General features: G+C 27.8%; 1 protein-coding gene across 1 annotated transcript in view; it reads left to right on the top strand.

Annotated features, from left to right (window-relative positions):
• Positions 1–17,555, top strand: part of LOC112692898 (tetraspanin-2A) — a 301,290-nt gene that overhangs the window by 148,355 nt on the left and 135,380 nt on the right. The window contains exon 2 of the mRNA XM_025567722.1: positions 2,819–3,016. Within this exon, the coding sequence (XP_025423507.1) occupies positions 2,819–3,016 (198 nt within the window). The remainder of the gene's footprint in view (positions 1–2,818; positions 3,017–17,555) is intronic.

The raw sequence follows: 17,555 nt of genomic DNA, 5'->3' as shown, positions 1-17,555 counted from the left end.
ACACACACACACACACACACACACACACACACACACACACACACACATAATATTTCAATTTTTTAGAAATATATAACATGCTATATAATATTTAAGAGTATAGATTCATTAGATTTCGTATAGATATAGGATAAAAACAATCGAATTTCGGATATTTAGGAGAATTCACTCTCAATTCGTGATTTCGCGTAAATGCTACTACAGCGAAATCGGCGTCAGCATATAGCACTTTTTCCATTATGGGGAGATAATGAGAGGTGAAACCGTGACTTATATAATTTTAAAAATTTGAAATTAAATTAAACCCGTTATTCTCGTAACAAGGAGGGCGAGTCCTTTACAATTTCATTTTTAATCATTCGTTGACAGGATCCTTACAGGTCTTATCTTTCGCCTGAAAACCAAACTTATTGCGGATTGCGGCTTCGTGACGCCGTCGAGTAAATGTTCTCTGATTTACGGCACATTGCGTGTACGTAACGCGTTCGTGTCGCAAAGCCGTCGACGCTATGAATCACGATGGCCCCTACTTTAGTACTGGATATATATACATATTCTACTTGTACTCGTTTAACTAATTTGTAATTGGTTAGTATTTGTATCGTTTGAACAGCTTCTTTCAAGCCACATGAAGTAATTTTCCTCTTTCCTATTAGTCGCTGAAATGAGCTGCTTTAAAAATAAAAGAAAAGAAAATTCACGGATCCAAAATGATTAAAATCAAAAAGTTTTAATGATTTTTTTCCATTGAGTTAAAAACAAAAATACATTAGTATTATAATTGATGCCGAGTGGCCGTAGTGTCGTCACTATATCTTTTAATCTCAGGTTTCACCGTGTAACGCGATAGTCCCGGATACTAGCAATGAATAATGTGTTGCCTCTGAAGTGGTATTTTTTTCTCGTTTTTAATATTGTATTTTCTCTTTTCCGTGTACTTCTCTTTCTCTTTCTTTAAAAAAAAAAAAAAATAATAATTTTCCTGGTCACGGAGAATTGTAGTGATAAAAATAACGGTTAATCATACAATAGTGTTTCATCATAGGTAAATTTAGATTCGAAATTTCTCGTGAACGTATTCGTGTGTATTGAAAACCTAGTCAAATGATGAACACTGATTGAACGCCGGATAAAATTGATATCAGTTATTTTTAAAGGAGTTAAATCAAGAAAATATGTTAAATGAAAGTTACATGATTATTATATAATAAAATATTTGCGTTTTATCACGCAAGTAAACAGTAACATAGCATTAAACCACATTTTGAGATCAATAATCGAACATGCACAAGACTCTGAACCCAAGAAGTATAAACTAAGATAATGGTTTTAATGGTGTTATAATCAAATAGGTCTTTATTATAGCGGGGATTTCATGTGATTGAATATACAACATTAAAACTTTGTGCACCATTACAAATATGTATTAATTTTGCCTATACATGACGCCGTCATAGTATTTTTTTTTTCTAACGAATGTCGGGAGTTATTACGAATATGAGGGGTGATAAGGATAAGGACTTATATTTACATAGTATAATAATAATTTCTATCATAATCAAAAATATATTAAGCAATACAACAAGTTTTTATTATGATTGTTTAACGCATGGTTCTCGATCTGGAGGCATGCCCCCCTAGGGAGGCGTGACAACATTTCAGGAAGGGCGAGAAAATGTTGAAAAAAAACACGAAAAATGAAAATTTTGCCGTTTTCCACGCCTTGTCTTGTCGCTGTGTTGATCGCAGCCTTTTTCGATTTTATTTTTATGCAAATAAATAAATTTAAAATTAAAAAACCGTCATTGAAGTTGTAATCTTATTAATCCAATAACCAACATTAAAGTATAGTTTACATATAAATATTATGCATATACCAATCTTATAATAGTGAGAGGGTGGGGCGTAAACTGATAAAATAGTTTTAAAGGGGGTGCGGACCTCAAAAGGTTGAAATCAATGATTTAACGTAATTAATTAATGAGTATTATTTACAAAATTTCAAAATTTTTCTACACATGTAAAAAAGAATTTGAACTACAGAAAACGTTTGATATTAGTAAAAATTGTATATCGTTTTATTTTTTTGGAAAATATTTGATAATGTGTTAATTGTATTATATTTATATAACAATGCTTATTTTTTTTGCAAAAAATTTTTTGTCCTGTAAAATTCCATTAAAAGTTTAATTCGTAGTAAATGTAAAGAGTACAAATCGTACATAAATACGTATATCAATTTTCAATAGGATTTTTTGAGTTAAAGTGTACAATAATAACTTGGAAATAATGATGGTATTGACATATTAACAATATTATTCCTGTCGATGAAATAAATGATTTATATTTTAATTTAATTTTACTAGACCTATTATTTGCCAGTGTTGCAAAAATCGAAAAATAAGACTGGGTAAACAATAACATTTTCAACAGGAATTTCAACAGCAGAAAGTGCACAGGAATGAAATAATGCCTTTTAAAAAGCAACAAAATATCGAGTTTAAATTGCATATTACGTTATTGTATTATATTATATTTAGCGAACAACACGGGGCGAATAAAAAAAAAAAAAAAAAACATTTCGTAGAATATTTTTTTTATATTTTGTTTTAAATCAAAGTAAAAGTAAAATAAAACGTTTTAAGTAGCTTTTATTAAAATAAGTTTATTTTCATCTATACGCATGACTTTGCTCTATTCATATTACATGTTATCACGCCTTTTCGTAAATGATTCGCAATGGTACACAATAATAATTTAATAATTTTACTATACGTAAGTGATTGTATTGTATTATGTTTTTATTTTTATTTTTCAGATAATGGGAATATTTTTATTTGGTTACGTAGTATACACAAGGCTTGATACGGTGCTCCAAGAATGGGTTGATGCCCTGGAAATATGGCAGGTTTATTTAGGCATGTACATATTGATATTTGGATCCATTGTGGTGATAATTGCTCCGTTTTTGTCGTGTTACGCGGTCTATCAAGAAATCACTCAACTACTAATGGCCGTGAGTACAACATTTATAAAAATAAAATATTTGATAATTTATATTTTTAGAATCACATTATATTCATGGATCGAATAAAGATACGAATAAACACAAGTTAACATTAATATTGTTTCTTTTGAAACCTAATATTTTTTTATAATATTTTAATATCCTGTAGGAATGATATAAATTAAAACGAAATCGATTTAACTGATTTTTTTTTTTTTTTTTAATACGTTTTAAGATTATTAAGACAAAATTATTTTTTTTAAATTTAATGCTCAAGTTATAGAGAAAAAAAATACGATTTAATATTAATTCATAAAGTATAAATCTGTTTTATCATAGATATTTTATTTTAATTTTTTTTTAAAGATTTTATTTTTGACGCTGAATTTGAATCAACAAATATATTTACACTAGCAATTAATATAGAAATTATATAAATTTAAAGTTTACCTATTATTCTGATAACAAACTAGTAAATTACTTAGAACCGTATGGGTATAGATATTATAATTTGATCAATTAATTTAATAGCTTAATAATAATAACTTAATAATAATTAATAACTTAATGATAAGGTAAGTTAATGATCAACGCATATTTTTTTTTTTCATATTAAATCTAGTAGTATTTTTGATTTTTTAAAAATGTTCAGTATTATATTTTATTCTAAATGTCTCATTTATGGCATTTAGTAAATTTTATATTTTAAGCATTAAATTTAAAACGTAATATTGTAATCAATTACAATAATGTGATTGAAAACTTGGGATCTCGCTTTGGCCATACATATTATTCGTTACATTACACGAACGCATTTAATGTCTTGTTCATAAAAAAAAAAAAACAAATAGCAATATTTTTTTTCTAAAAGTACTATTGATTCAAAAGAAAAAAATATGTCCATTAAAGTAAATATTTTTTACCTAAAAGAGTATGAAAAGCAAAAAAACACAGATTATAGGTACTAGTAACCTTGGTATAATTGTGTTAGGTGCTAATCCTAATTTTATATTTATTCCTTTTTATTTAGCTACGAGTAAAGCTATTTAACTCAAGACTTAGTTCAAAAATTACAAATACTATTAAAGTTTGAGTGAAAATTATAATGACAGTATGAGAAATGATAAAAATAAATTCCAATATGTTGATTATAATATAATATTATATTATATTATTATTATTTATTATATTTTATAATCCAATTAAAATTAAAATAATATAGTATGCCAATTGCCTAAAATTAACATTTAAAATATATAGGAGTTTAATAATTAAATTCCTATATATTTATTAAATTAGTTATATTGAAATATAAAATATAAACTTAGGATGATAATAAAATATAGAGAAAGTTATCATAATAAAAAGTTCATCGATTTAATATAAATTTATGTTTGTGATTTTGGATTCAGTTAAGTATGGATATAGATAATGAGAGTTAGTTACATATTACACCGAGTTAAAATATGTATGCGCTGCCTTATAGTTTCTTCTGCATATGAATTTGAGTTTTTCAAAAACAAGTTTTTCGTTGGATCAGGTATTTGTAGATGAGGGTTCAGTTATGACTGGCAAGACTTTTGTAGGTACCTATTGGTGATTATGATGGTAGTGGTGTAATTGTAGAGTGATTTATCTTGTTAAAAGTGTTGACATTTTTTTTTTCAAAAAAGGACAGCTTTTATAATTCACAGTATGTGCATCAGAATAAAACGCGTATTTTGCTGGTAATTCATATAATTTTAAGCAGTTCTCGATTAGATGTTTGCTTCTATATTAGACACATCTTGGTGTTTGATTATAGTAGGAGAATGTGCAACCGTATTAGTAACACCGTATGAATGCTGGTGTGAGACAGTCATGGTGCTGTTTTTAAACCATTATTTTGAAGTTTAATAAAGACGATAGTTGAGAAATGGCATGACTGAAATCGTTTAAATCAAAGACAACAGTAAAAAATGATTAAGCTTCTTTACTTTTTCTATGGTAGATGTTTAATACACTCATGACGGAGAAGGCCGAATCCCGGAGGGCCGTAACGATATCCTCTACGAGAATAAACATTCGATATAGATAATATACCGTAATGAACTACGTATTGGCTGTTAAACTCGAGTAATATATTTCAGTATGGAGTATTTAGTCACAACAATAATGAATATCGAAGGCTATATTTTGCTCTCGAGCTCATCTTATTCATCACATAGATGGTGTGATGGATGCATTGTCTATTTATATTGTGATGTAGGTGAGACTGTGACGGGAGGAGAACTGAAAACTTCGGAGAGATAATCATCCACGGGGTAGGAAGAAAAATGGTTGGACACCACAAAGGTCTAGTTTTTCTTTAAATTTGCATCTGGTTTGGTCGTAGAGGAAAACGACCAATTTCATTTAGACGAATCATGAAATTTAACGAGATACATGATGAACAAACCCGTATATTGAGCTATAACGTGAGTATAATTAAACTATAATAATAATACTGATAGCAATTGCGTGCACGGCGTAATGAACATGTGAGCTTAACAGTGGATGGCACAGAACTGTACTGATTACATTATTCGACCATATTATGCACGCTGAGTATAATCAAGTTTTAATAAAATGATATGTTCATAAACAATTGAAACCCACGTGATGAGTATACGGTTGTTCAAATGAATATACAAATTATTGACTCGTAAAAAACAGATTGATTTGTCGTTTCATTCTACTTGGGTTCTATTATTATGCTAAACGAGCAAACATATTAGCAATTCTTTCTTGGGTGCATTTTTTGGCTTCGGATTGTTGTTGACAGTTCAGATTCATTGTATGTTTCATTTTCAGAACGTATGTTCTCGTTGTTGTCATAAAAATCATTTTTTTTTTCTTATTTCTAAACTGATATCTGTAATAATTGTGACATCTGCATTATATTTTGATTGTTAACTATATTATATTTATTTTGTTCGTGACCTGTCGGTATCTATAAATAATACATTTTATTCGATTTAAACCCGCTTATTTAAGTATGTAAATTAAATAAACATTATGACTTAATATTTCAAAGAATATTACACAAATAGTTGCAATATTTGTGCTAACAGAATCTCGTTTAAGAAATTAAATATAAAATTATCTTAGACACTAAAATTATTCTTCTAAGTGATTCCTTAGAATATGAAATCAATTGAACTATTAAAAAGTGAAATGTTAAAAAACTATATTTTAAATTTGGAAAAAGTTGTTTTTATTAATTTTTATTATTAAAAAGATAAGATAATTTAACCCTTTCAATGCTGAAATAGATTTCTGTATAATGTGTACTGTGCTGAATAAATTTTAAATTTTTCAAGAATTTGAAATTTCTTCTTACAAAAAGTTTAACTAACATATATTCTGAAGAAAAAATGTTTAAAAAAAAATAATTAATTTTTGACCGAATTATTCATTTTTTATTTTCCTAAACCAGTGTTTTTCAAATCTTAGGCATATCAGTATAAAACGTTCAAATATTACCGCATACATATAATATTTATTATTTATAATATTTCTTTTTTCCTTAGTAAAATCAGTAAAAATTTACATAGATGTAAGAACAATTTTATTTGTAAATAACCGTCAAAAACAACAAAAATTATTATTGCCATGGATGCAATATCATATTTATTTTTTGGTAATCACTGGAAATGACAAAATATAAATTCATTCATAACATCTTTGGAATTGAACGAAAAACAATTTTTTTTTTTTAAATATGTATTATAAAACTAAATTAAAATATTTATTCACTTAATTTTTGATCTGCGCTCATAAATCATTAATTTTTGGTCAATGATCCATTTAATAAAAAAAAAACTCTTCAGTAAATTATGTAAGTCTGAACAATAATAATTTTTATTAAACTCGTTTTATTATATTTGAAGATTTTAGTTTCTCTACGAGAGTGTAATAAAAATAATTAAAAATTAAAAATGAAACATAAAACAGTAGGTAATATTTTTGTATTCAATCAATTAATATTCCATATTTTTAGCAACACGGACCTTTGTAAGATAACTATTACGTTTTAATGTAGTTATATCATACGGCAAATGATGAAAAGTAATTTGTTCTAAAATGTGAAACCAATAATGTAGTGATTGATGGTGAAAGGGGAATTTTATTATAAAAATGTATTATAAAAAAGGGAATGATGATGCTGATTGACAAAGATGTGATTTCATTATTTTTCAGCATGTAATAAATGGATTAAAAATACTTTAAGTTATTATTTTATTTGAGCATAATATAAACTAATTATCCTTCAAGAAGATCTTTCCGTGATTTTGAACAAATTTAAAACGCTCCTTCTGGGTTCTTCATTAAATCAGATAGCTGAACTACCAACAAATGTGCACTAAAGTTAGCAATCTTGAAATTTCCTAAAGAAGAAAATATTCTAAGTGAAACTTGAAATTCAAACAATTCATGTAGTTGAAGACATAAATAGGTAGGGAAACATCTCGGGCTTGACAACGGTTTGAGTGAATGATATTCATTAATAACGAACTGTTGGGTTCACGTTTCTGGATCCATGTTGAAAGCCAAAAGGTTTTAAAACAGAGAACGGGTAACGAGCGATTTATACTGTTACTGATAGTTGTTACAGAAAGAAATGATTTATGTATTTTATTTAACAGTATTTTTGAATTCCGCAAGTTTCTTGAAACGCTACTTTTTTTTTTTCAAATTTAAACCTCATACGATCTTCAGTTTACTCGTTTCGGTTTAGACGGGTAACGACTTAATGTTGGCTAACAGAACTGGTCCGTCTCAACTTCCTGCATTATCTGTAATGATAACAAAATTTATTGTTTTCGTAAACTTTTTATTTGTACACTTCTAAACGAATTCGTCGCACACGCATCATTCGACCGGATATTCTCGAATGGTGGCCTACTTGTATATAATCTAAGGTGGTCGCAACAAACGGAACAACGAACGTCGAACCGGGGACGTACCGCCAGGCGTGTTGTGCACCTGCTCGCGACGACGCACGAGTATTAGTCGGTAGTTGGAAAATAACAAAAGCGCGTGACTAATACGATTAAATAATAGGGCGTGAATAATTTACCATCGTCACTATGACCGCTCGCGATCGTAACATCCCTGGATCGCTTGTACGTACGTACGAGTAGGTATATATCGTACACAGCGCTTAAAGTACGGTAATATGCATGTGTCACATGGACTACGGACTCGTATATTAGACGTTATGTTATAAACGTACATGTAGAAAAGGAACGTAGATATTAAAGTGAAACTGGAGTGAAATTGTTTTAGATAAAATGCTAAATACACGGCACTCTGTGCCGGAAAAAAAAAAAATCGCAGTATCACTGCGGTGACGGTCGTCACAGGTCCCCGGTAGATAGTGCACTACAAAGATGCAAATATAATTGGTCAATAAAAAAAAGTGCATTTCAGAATGTTTGACAGTGGTCCACTTGAATAAAATTGTTGCAATGTAAATATCGGAAAAACTTGAATATCTTTTAACGTCAGACAAGTTCTGGGCTGGCACCTATATAGAAGATCCTTATTGCATTGACTTTGAACGAGCTTATGCATGTCGATCTATTATAAAAGTATTGATTTTTTATGTTTGATAAAATTATAGTTACTCTTAAGATTTTTTGAGTCATTTTTTTACCTACATCCTTACATTGATTGCTTTGATGGAAAATATAACTTTTCAATTAGTATATGTGTTTTTCAAAAAATGTACAGTAAGTGATCATTCATTACTATTGGGATAGATGTCTGTATCATACTTTTGCATTTTATTAAATCAATATTTTTAATCGGTCATCTAACCAACAATCTAAGAGTATTATTTTTTTAACTGTTTTCAACTGTTTAAATATACTTATCGAAATATAATTTATTATTTACCGATTTACTTAATTGTTGTATACGGGAAATATATTCGTAATTTACCTATTTTATTTTGTTATTATAAATTGTTAAATTTATTCAAATAGAACTTTATCTTTCGACATACATTTTCGAACGACTCTGGTGATTTATTTTAAATCATATTGCTGACAATTTTAACTATAACTGAAATTCTATTTATCTATAAATCGATTTATCGATTTATCTTAATTTGCATTTAGATAAAAGCAGTATACCTAAAATAATCTAGATTTTTTTTTCATCTGATCCGGGCACTGGTTATTACGTATAATGAGGTTGTCATCACACCATTATAAAAATTGAACGTATATACAATAATATATTATCCAAAACAATATACAGGTTATCACGCAACGTAGTTGGCGTTTGTGATTTTCTAGGGAAAATACGTAATGCCTCAAATTTCATATCTTGCCCTATTTTTTTTTATTTTTTTTTTTTTTTTTAACCATGGGTCACACGTCCAAGTTTGATGAACAGCAAAATCTTAACTGTCAAGAGTTTCTGGATTGATCAGTTTATACTTGTATTTATATATACCTATATTTTAATATAATATTATTATAAATTATATATATATGTATAATATTAATGAAAGTGTTAGGTAGTTATTGTGTTTTCCGTGTACATGTATAATTTATATACTTCACACTTATCTGGACATCGATATCGGAGGGTTATTTAACCTCGACCTGGGATGTATTTCCAGAAATTGTGGAATAATATTTATTTCCATTAAACGAAGCACAAAGATGGGTAGTTGCGAAAACTTAGCAGCCGATTTGTTATAAATGTAATATAATATTAATTTGAATGTTATCTCGAATCAAATACAAATATATTGTACGTGAATGTAGATTGATCGTGTTTCGATAGTACGTAAAATGAGTGACTTATCAACCTTTTTTTCGATACAGTTGTTAAAAATTTGGAACCAAACAAAATACATATTGTAAAAAACGTTTTCACAAAATGGATTTTGTCGGTCTGAAGATTTAGAACATTTGAATCAATCTATCAAGAATTAGTTTTTCAAAATAGTATTTATTTCAAAATTTTAATGAATGACTAACACAGATTATAAGAAAAAAATTTTATTTTTTAATTTGTTTTCTATTATTAAAAAATCGGCATGATAACTAAATAATAATAAATTACAACAAAAAAAGTCATATTTTTTTAGTGTATTTTAATTTTGTATCTGAATATAACGATGTAAAAATTAATTTCTTATAGAACTTATTCTCTATTTGTACCTTTTAATTGTGCTTATGTATTTACGGAATCTTAAAATAATTTCAAATTAATTTTAGTAATGATTAATACATAGAGTCGATAGTAAATATGTTATTAAAAGAGTGATTTGTTCGTAGTATGCTCTAAGTAATTCAACATTTTGCAGTGGTATATTATATTCAAATGGTTTTCATATGGTCTTTATTCATTACCTGATATTCCTAGTTATAACATTTAAGGTTGAAAATTAATTTTAAAACTTATAGAAGTTTAACTAAAAAAAATGTCTTAAATTTAAACTGATGGTGTATTAAGTAAGTCGTGTAATCATTGTATACTTGTTTAAATTACAATTATAACCATACAAGAGTCGAATTATGAATGCTGAAACAACTGTGTTTTGAAATTTGCTCAAGTATATTTATATCGTTGAACATCGTGATAACGCAACGTTATTGGCTACGAAAGCTAAAATCTAAAAGACATTGACTTCAAAATCTAAATTCACCAAGTTCCAATAACCTTTCTCTTAAAATATCTGAAGTACGGAGCAAATACTTTTGGAAACATGGTTTACTTGTCCAATTAAACGTAAATTGTACTAAAAATTAAGATACTATAAAATGTGATTCCATCCGCGCAGCTCAGCACACAATAGTCATAATGATTGATAAGCAAATAAAATACATGCGTGAGTCCATCGTTACCAGGTGAAAGGATTTTCTATCCTACTGGTGGTAGGGTGGTTAGGAAAGTGGATGCAAGAAAAGAAATCGCTAAATCTACGAACGCGATATAATCGTGAGTAATGCCGTCCGCCGCTTTCTTTGAAATCCGTCAAAGGGCTGGTAGCGATGTAGTGTGCACACAATCGGCGTGTATTGTATACAATACGTATATATATAAATATATATGTTGGTAGGTATGTGGACCATTTTTGTTTGGTCTTAGACTTCCGGGGCCCATTCGTTTTGATTATACTCCGGTGATTTACGACGCACCGGTTCGGCAGAAGGAGAAGCCGCGAAATCTTGCCTAGGCTATTATCACGTTAGACGAAAAGAATTACCACCATAGTCTATTTTTCCGTGGGTATACTTCGTGTTCAGGACCCGTGTTTCCTCCATCTTATATTAAAACGTTTGACGATAATTAGTGTTGATGCAATACGATTTTCATGAATTTAAGTTAAAATAAAATAAATTAAATAATTATAACCTTTCAAGTTAAAATTTGTATTGATATTTAAATAATAAATTGTAAGGATCAATTTTTTAGGAGGGGGGGGTCCAAATACAGACTCATCCTTGGCTTCGTGCCTATTCCTAGTGACCCAGATGGCCCGTAAGCTTATAATTTTTCTACTAACGGATCTATATGGATAAATTCAAATTCCTGGTCCGAATTCCACCACGATCGGATGGATAGGATGGATAGGAATGGATGGAAGTAATGAACCACGAAACTAATTTTAGTATTTAAACATTGTAAACAAGTATGTTCATATTTATATTGTATTTCACTATTGATCTTATTATTTAGGTAAATTAGTTACCTTCGACTCTTGACGGATATAGGTTTATAATGTCAACGGTACCATAAAATCAGTAGAACTTTTTTTATTCTGTTACGCTCATGCAATACTCCAATGCTTATATCAAATTGTAAGTTACTTCGCCGAGTTCAATTGTACATTATTTTCAGAGTACATATATAATATAAGGATATATAAGCTATATAGTTATAATCACAAATTCATGTTACTATATTGATTGAATTTCAAAATCTAAAATTCGTTTCAGATTCAATTTCAATGGCAAGTTAAGGGGAAAATCAGTCGAGACCATACATAATAACCACCATGTCTGCGTATGGTAATGAATAAGGGAAATGAAAATTGACTTTATTCTGCCAAAAAAAATAACAAAATAAAAACATATCGTAATTAAGGTAGTTGGTAAATAAAGAAAAAGGGGAGTAGGAAAAAACACCGAAAAAGTAATATGGCCACTGAACCCATATCCTTACAGCTCAGATTTCTACAGTGACCACTTTCCAAAGTTTAAAAAAAATTTATCGCTTTTCTTAAAAACATACTTCAAACGTCAAAATATTTATAATATCTACACGAATGTCTGAAAAAAAAAAGAAAAACATTAAAGTTTCAAAGATTTCTATCTGAGATGTTATGTTTTGAATGATTTGTGCTGTGGTTGTTCATAATATGTAAACATTGATATACTATCGTGTTATTATGCTTTGTTTTATAGTTTACGTAATATATTATTAATATATGTTTAATGTTCATAAGTTGACTGTGAGAAATGAGAATAGCCTCATTATACATTTTGAATTGCTGCGAATCGATGGGGAAGAAGTAACTAATGCTTTAATGCTATCTATATTCATTAAAATGCATACATTGGGGTTAAAAAATTATATAATCCTACCATAATGTGTTATTATAATATGTCACAACAGACTGTCTGGTCTTATATTATGATAAAAATTACTATAAAAACGAAAATATTGGTTATTGAATAAAATAATAAAGAATCGAAGGAATCTAAAGAACGGAAGATGTTTCATCATCTTTTATAATCCATCACAACTGACTGTTTGGTTTTATATTATTGTAACATTTTCTATACAAACAAAAATATTGATTATTTTACAAAATAATATAGAATCGAAGGAATCTAAAAAACGGAAGATATTTCATCGTTCACCTGAAATCATTATTCGACCACTATCTATTTTTTGTTTATGTATAATATAGTAGTGGGTTCAAATTCCACACTAAGTTTCATATTTTTGTCGAGTATAACTATGGTTTTACCGTTTACTAGTTGCACTCAATTAACTATTAACTATTTTTGAATTATTTATACTCTCAGTATAAAATTGTTATTTTATATTTAAATATATATTAAATACATGTATTACGTACCTGCATTAATTGTATTTAAATAATTACACGAAAAATAATTATACTATCTCAATGCAATTTAATTGATCATAATAGTTATTATATTCATTTGTATATTTTATTCCGTAAATAAGTAAAACGAAGAAATAAAAATATACCTTGAAACACAATTTATTTAGCATATGGATCTTGAGTCTTAGTATTTTTTTAGTAATCAAACAGAAAACTGTTTCAAAGTACGTCGAAATTACAAGGCTCTATGTTAACTTTTAAAAAAAGGACTATTGTACAGAAAATACGCGTAACACTTTATAAATAAAGGTTTTAGAATATATTCCTGGATTCACAGAGTATCCTACTGCTGAATAATAGTAAACCGTTTAAAAAAATGATCTTCAACGTGAAATAGTACGTTATAATAGCTTATATAGTTATATTTTCTTCAATAATATAAAAAAAATCATAATTATATTTAATAATTGAGTTATTATTTATCGTAGTCACTTCGGTAAAAAAATTATACTACTAAAATCACCATTGTAAATGGACTTTTTGAATCACTAAAAATATTAAATTACAGGTTACCCATAATAGTCAATGGAATTCATCAGTTTCCTTGTAGTACAAAGTGTGTAAATTAAAATAGTCAAACTATTAGAAAACATACACTTAAAAAGATGATACAAAAATATATCCTATATAAATATATCAATATAATAATATATTATTAATACCATTATCATTATTATTATTAATATTATTATTATTATGATTATTATTATTATTATTATATTTAAGTTTTAGTTGAATGAAAACATGTATTGATCAACTGTTATATAATACACAGTTTCTTGTATAATCTAGACATATTGAATCAAACCTATGTTTTTAAGTTAAGACATTCCAAAATCGTACCCATGTCGGATCATTTTTAGTAACACTCTTCTCGTTCCGACATTGAAATATTGTCAAACGTCTAATTATAACCATTTTGTAACCTTCATGGCAGGTATGAAAAAAAATACGAGAAAATAATTTCCTTACTTTTTAAGCACCGAGCCAGCCGTCTCTTACATTCGTAACATAATGAATTATGCTCCATAAATACAAAACGGCTTAGGCTTAGTAGGTTTATAATTTGACAGCAAAATTACTTATACCTATTATATTAATTAAAGGGGTGGCATGCACTTAATATTTTGATATTAACGTTTTCCTTTCGATAGACTTTGAACACGTATATTTTGTATTTTCAATTAATCACTAGCTATATTATATAACTGCTATACTACTTTACCTCTTTACCAATTTTATTATTTTACATTTTATTACAACCAATCGCTCACGCTCACCTAACAAATATTATGATTGTAATATAAAAGATAATTTATACGAAACATGAAAGTTGCAAAAGAACGCTTGCGATTTAGATTCCGTGATAGATTACTTGACTATACATGGTGTATAATTAATTTAAGGTTTTTCGTCTGAGCGTATTGCGCTTGAGAGAAAAAGACACGGATGAAAGATGACAAATGTTGATGCAATGCATTCAGTAGCCTTTGCAAAGGTCTTTTGAATGATAACCACCTTTTTTCACGCTCAGTCATTTATATTCGTTTTTTTTTCTGAACATTGCGTATACGTAATAATAAACAAATATTTACACCAACATTAGAAATGTATTACCTTAGTAACGTTTTGTTTGATGTGAGAAAAAATTACTTAAATCACTAGCCATGAAAATTTATACATTTTAAATCCATTACCTCAAATCTGAAACTTTTTTAATTGCAGTTTGATCGAAAATTACTATATGGATATTCAAATCACAATACGAACCAATCGAATTCGATAGTTTGAACAACTTTTTTTTTTCCTTATACTAAATTAGATGTTTTAAGGACAAAATAGATGTTATTTGCTCGTATAAAACAATAACAATTACAATTAAAGAGTTTACTCCTTGGAAGTTATACAACTGATATTTCAGATTATATAAGATACCATATAGTTAATCAAAACAGTTTTATACTATTCGATCATTCTATATAAATAAACATATTTATTATTCGTAATCACGTCCGCTTTTAGCAATCATAAATGCTCAGTAACGACAGTGTTGATAAAAATATAATATGAGTCTTACTTAAGAGTTTAGTTATGAAGTTTTTATATTGACATCGAGGTATGGCATTTGGATGCTCATATTTTAGAAAAAAATGGAACTGTTTGTTGGTGTTTAGATAGCGTAGTTTAAAAACTATTTCATCTTGGTGTCGCAAAATATTTAGAAGCTCAAACTCTTAAGTAAGACTCATATAATATTTTTATCAACACTGTCGTTACTGAGCATTTATGCTTCTAAATATTTTGCGACACCAAGATGAAATAGTTTTTAAACTACGCTATCTAAACACCAACAAACAGTTCCATTTTTTTCTAAAATATGAGCATCCAAATTCCATACCTCGATGTCAATATAAAAACTTCATAACTAGAAAGAGTGTAATTGTATATGTATAATATTATAAGTAAATATTTTATATATATTATATAAATATATATGTTATCGACAACGACAAACGGAATTAACGTAAATGTCTAGCCAATAACGACATTTCGGATCAAATTAGACAGTATAAGATATTTACTAGGAAGTAACGTTAATGTCTGTTATTTCTAGGCAATGATGCATTTAGAAATATTTTCTACCTTTGATGATAATTCCGGGTTGTTTGGAACATAATTGATAAAAATATTAAATCGATTATTTGTTTCTTGATTTAGAAATGAATTTGCGTTGTAAATTAAAAACGGTTACCACTCATGAGATCGCTGGCTTTGGAATCACGGAATTATAAGTCTATACTTGATACATCTGTAAAACAGTATGCCACACTTATAGATATGCTTATGAAAAAATAAAATTTTATGCAATTTAAAGTACAATGGTACAATAGAGAAAATATTTCGCTTAAAAAAATGATCAACATTATCTATTAGTATTAAATGTTATTGTTATTATTATTATTATTATGTAATTTCTCTAGTTAAAGAAATTATATTTCCTATGTTGTCAGTTGAAGCCTATTCATTGACGATATCGTCCATTCATTTTAGGTATTTATGATATTGCCTAGGCATTTACGTTATTATTTAATTTACATAATTGACATCAAATAACACTATATAACCTATACATCACTAGTATAACATTATGGTTAACATTAACTCAGTCGTCCAACTAAAAATATAATTATCTATTGTTGAACTAAACTAAAAATATTTAAATCATTTACATTTAAAACATTTAATAACGTGTTCATACCTTATGAAACCATAGTTATTACTTATTAAACAATTTTTTGTTAATAAAAATGTTGTTTTTTTACTTTATCTTCACATAATAGATTTTTCAGTTTCAAATACTATGTTTTTCTACTTCATACATTTTTTTTAAAATATCAGCTGTATATAAAGTATACACATTTATTATGTACTATGTCATTTACTATAGTATTTTATATTATTGCTATTGGTTTTTTAACTTTTATTAAGATACCGAAACCCAAAAAATGTGCACGTATTTACTACTCTTCACTGCAACATTATATATCACTTTTAATAGAATACATCTAAGGCCTGAGGGACATGATTGGCTGTGCCTTAAAGTGTTATGCAAAATCATAATCTTGGAACAGCAGGGTACAGGGAAAAATTACTCTGGGGAGCTATTCCAGTACAATTCTGAATCACCATTACGGAATACATGGAAGCATAGTCTATTCGCGATGAATATTAAATATGTTCTAAAACCTTATTCTTAAATAGTTATATTTAGAATAATGTTAATATAGTGCACATATTGTAGTACTAGATATGACTGAAATTAAAACAAATTAAGGCATTATGTGTACTTGAATTATTCCAATCGATCACAGCAAACGAGGTACGAAATTCATGATGCGGACTTAGGAGAACAAATATTTCATCATGAAAATATTATTACATTTGGAGGTACATGATTAATTATTTGGTTTTATTAATTAATTGTATACTATCGGATTTGATTATTAATAAATTACACCAAAAATAATTGCCTGTATTATAATATGTAACTTTTCTTCTATTGGATTATTTTCATTAAATAATTCAAATTTATAATACCTAATTGACACAATATTGTCAAAACTTAATACAATACTAATATAATACATAAAAACCTACAAAAGGTTGTTCACCTTAAAAATTCCAAAGAAAATATGTATTAACCGGAAAATTAATTTCCACGAATTAAATTAAATTATTACACGTTGATGAAATATAATATTTACGATGTATTTCGAATAAACGACAAATTTTATACATTAAACTCCATTTAATCATGGTTTTCACCGAATTATTATAATAAGATGTCTTTTAGTGTACGTTTAC

The sequence above is a fragment of the Sipha flava genome, unplaced genomic scaffold (assembly GCF_003268045.1).
Source record: "Sipha flava isolate LNK unplaced genomic scaffold, YSA_version1 78_pilon_pilon, whole genome shotgun sequence".
NCBI lineage: Eukaryota > Metazoa > Arthropoda > Insecta > Hemiptera > Aphididae > Sipha > Sipha flava.
This window is presented reverse-complemented; position numbering and strand designations above follow the sequence as displayed.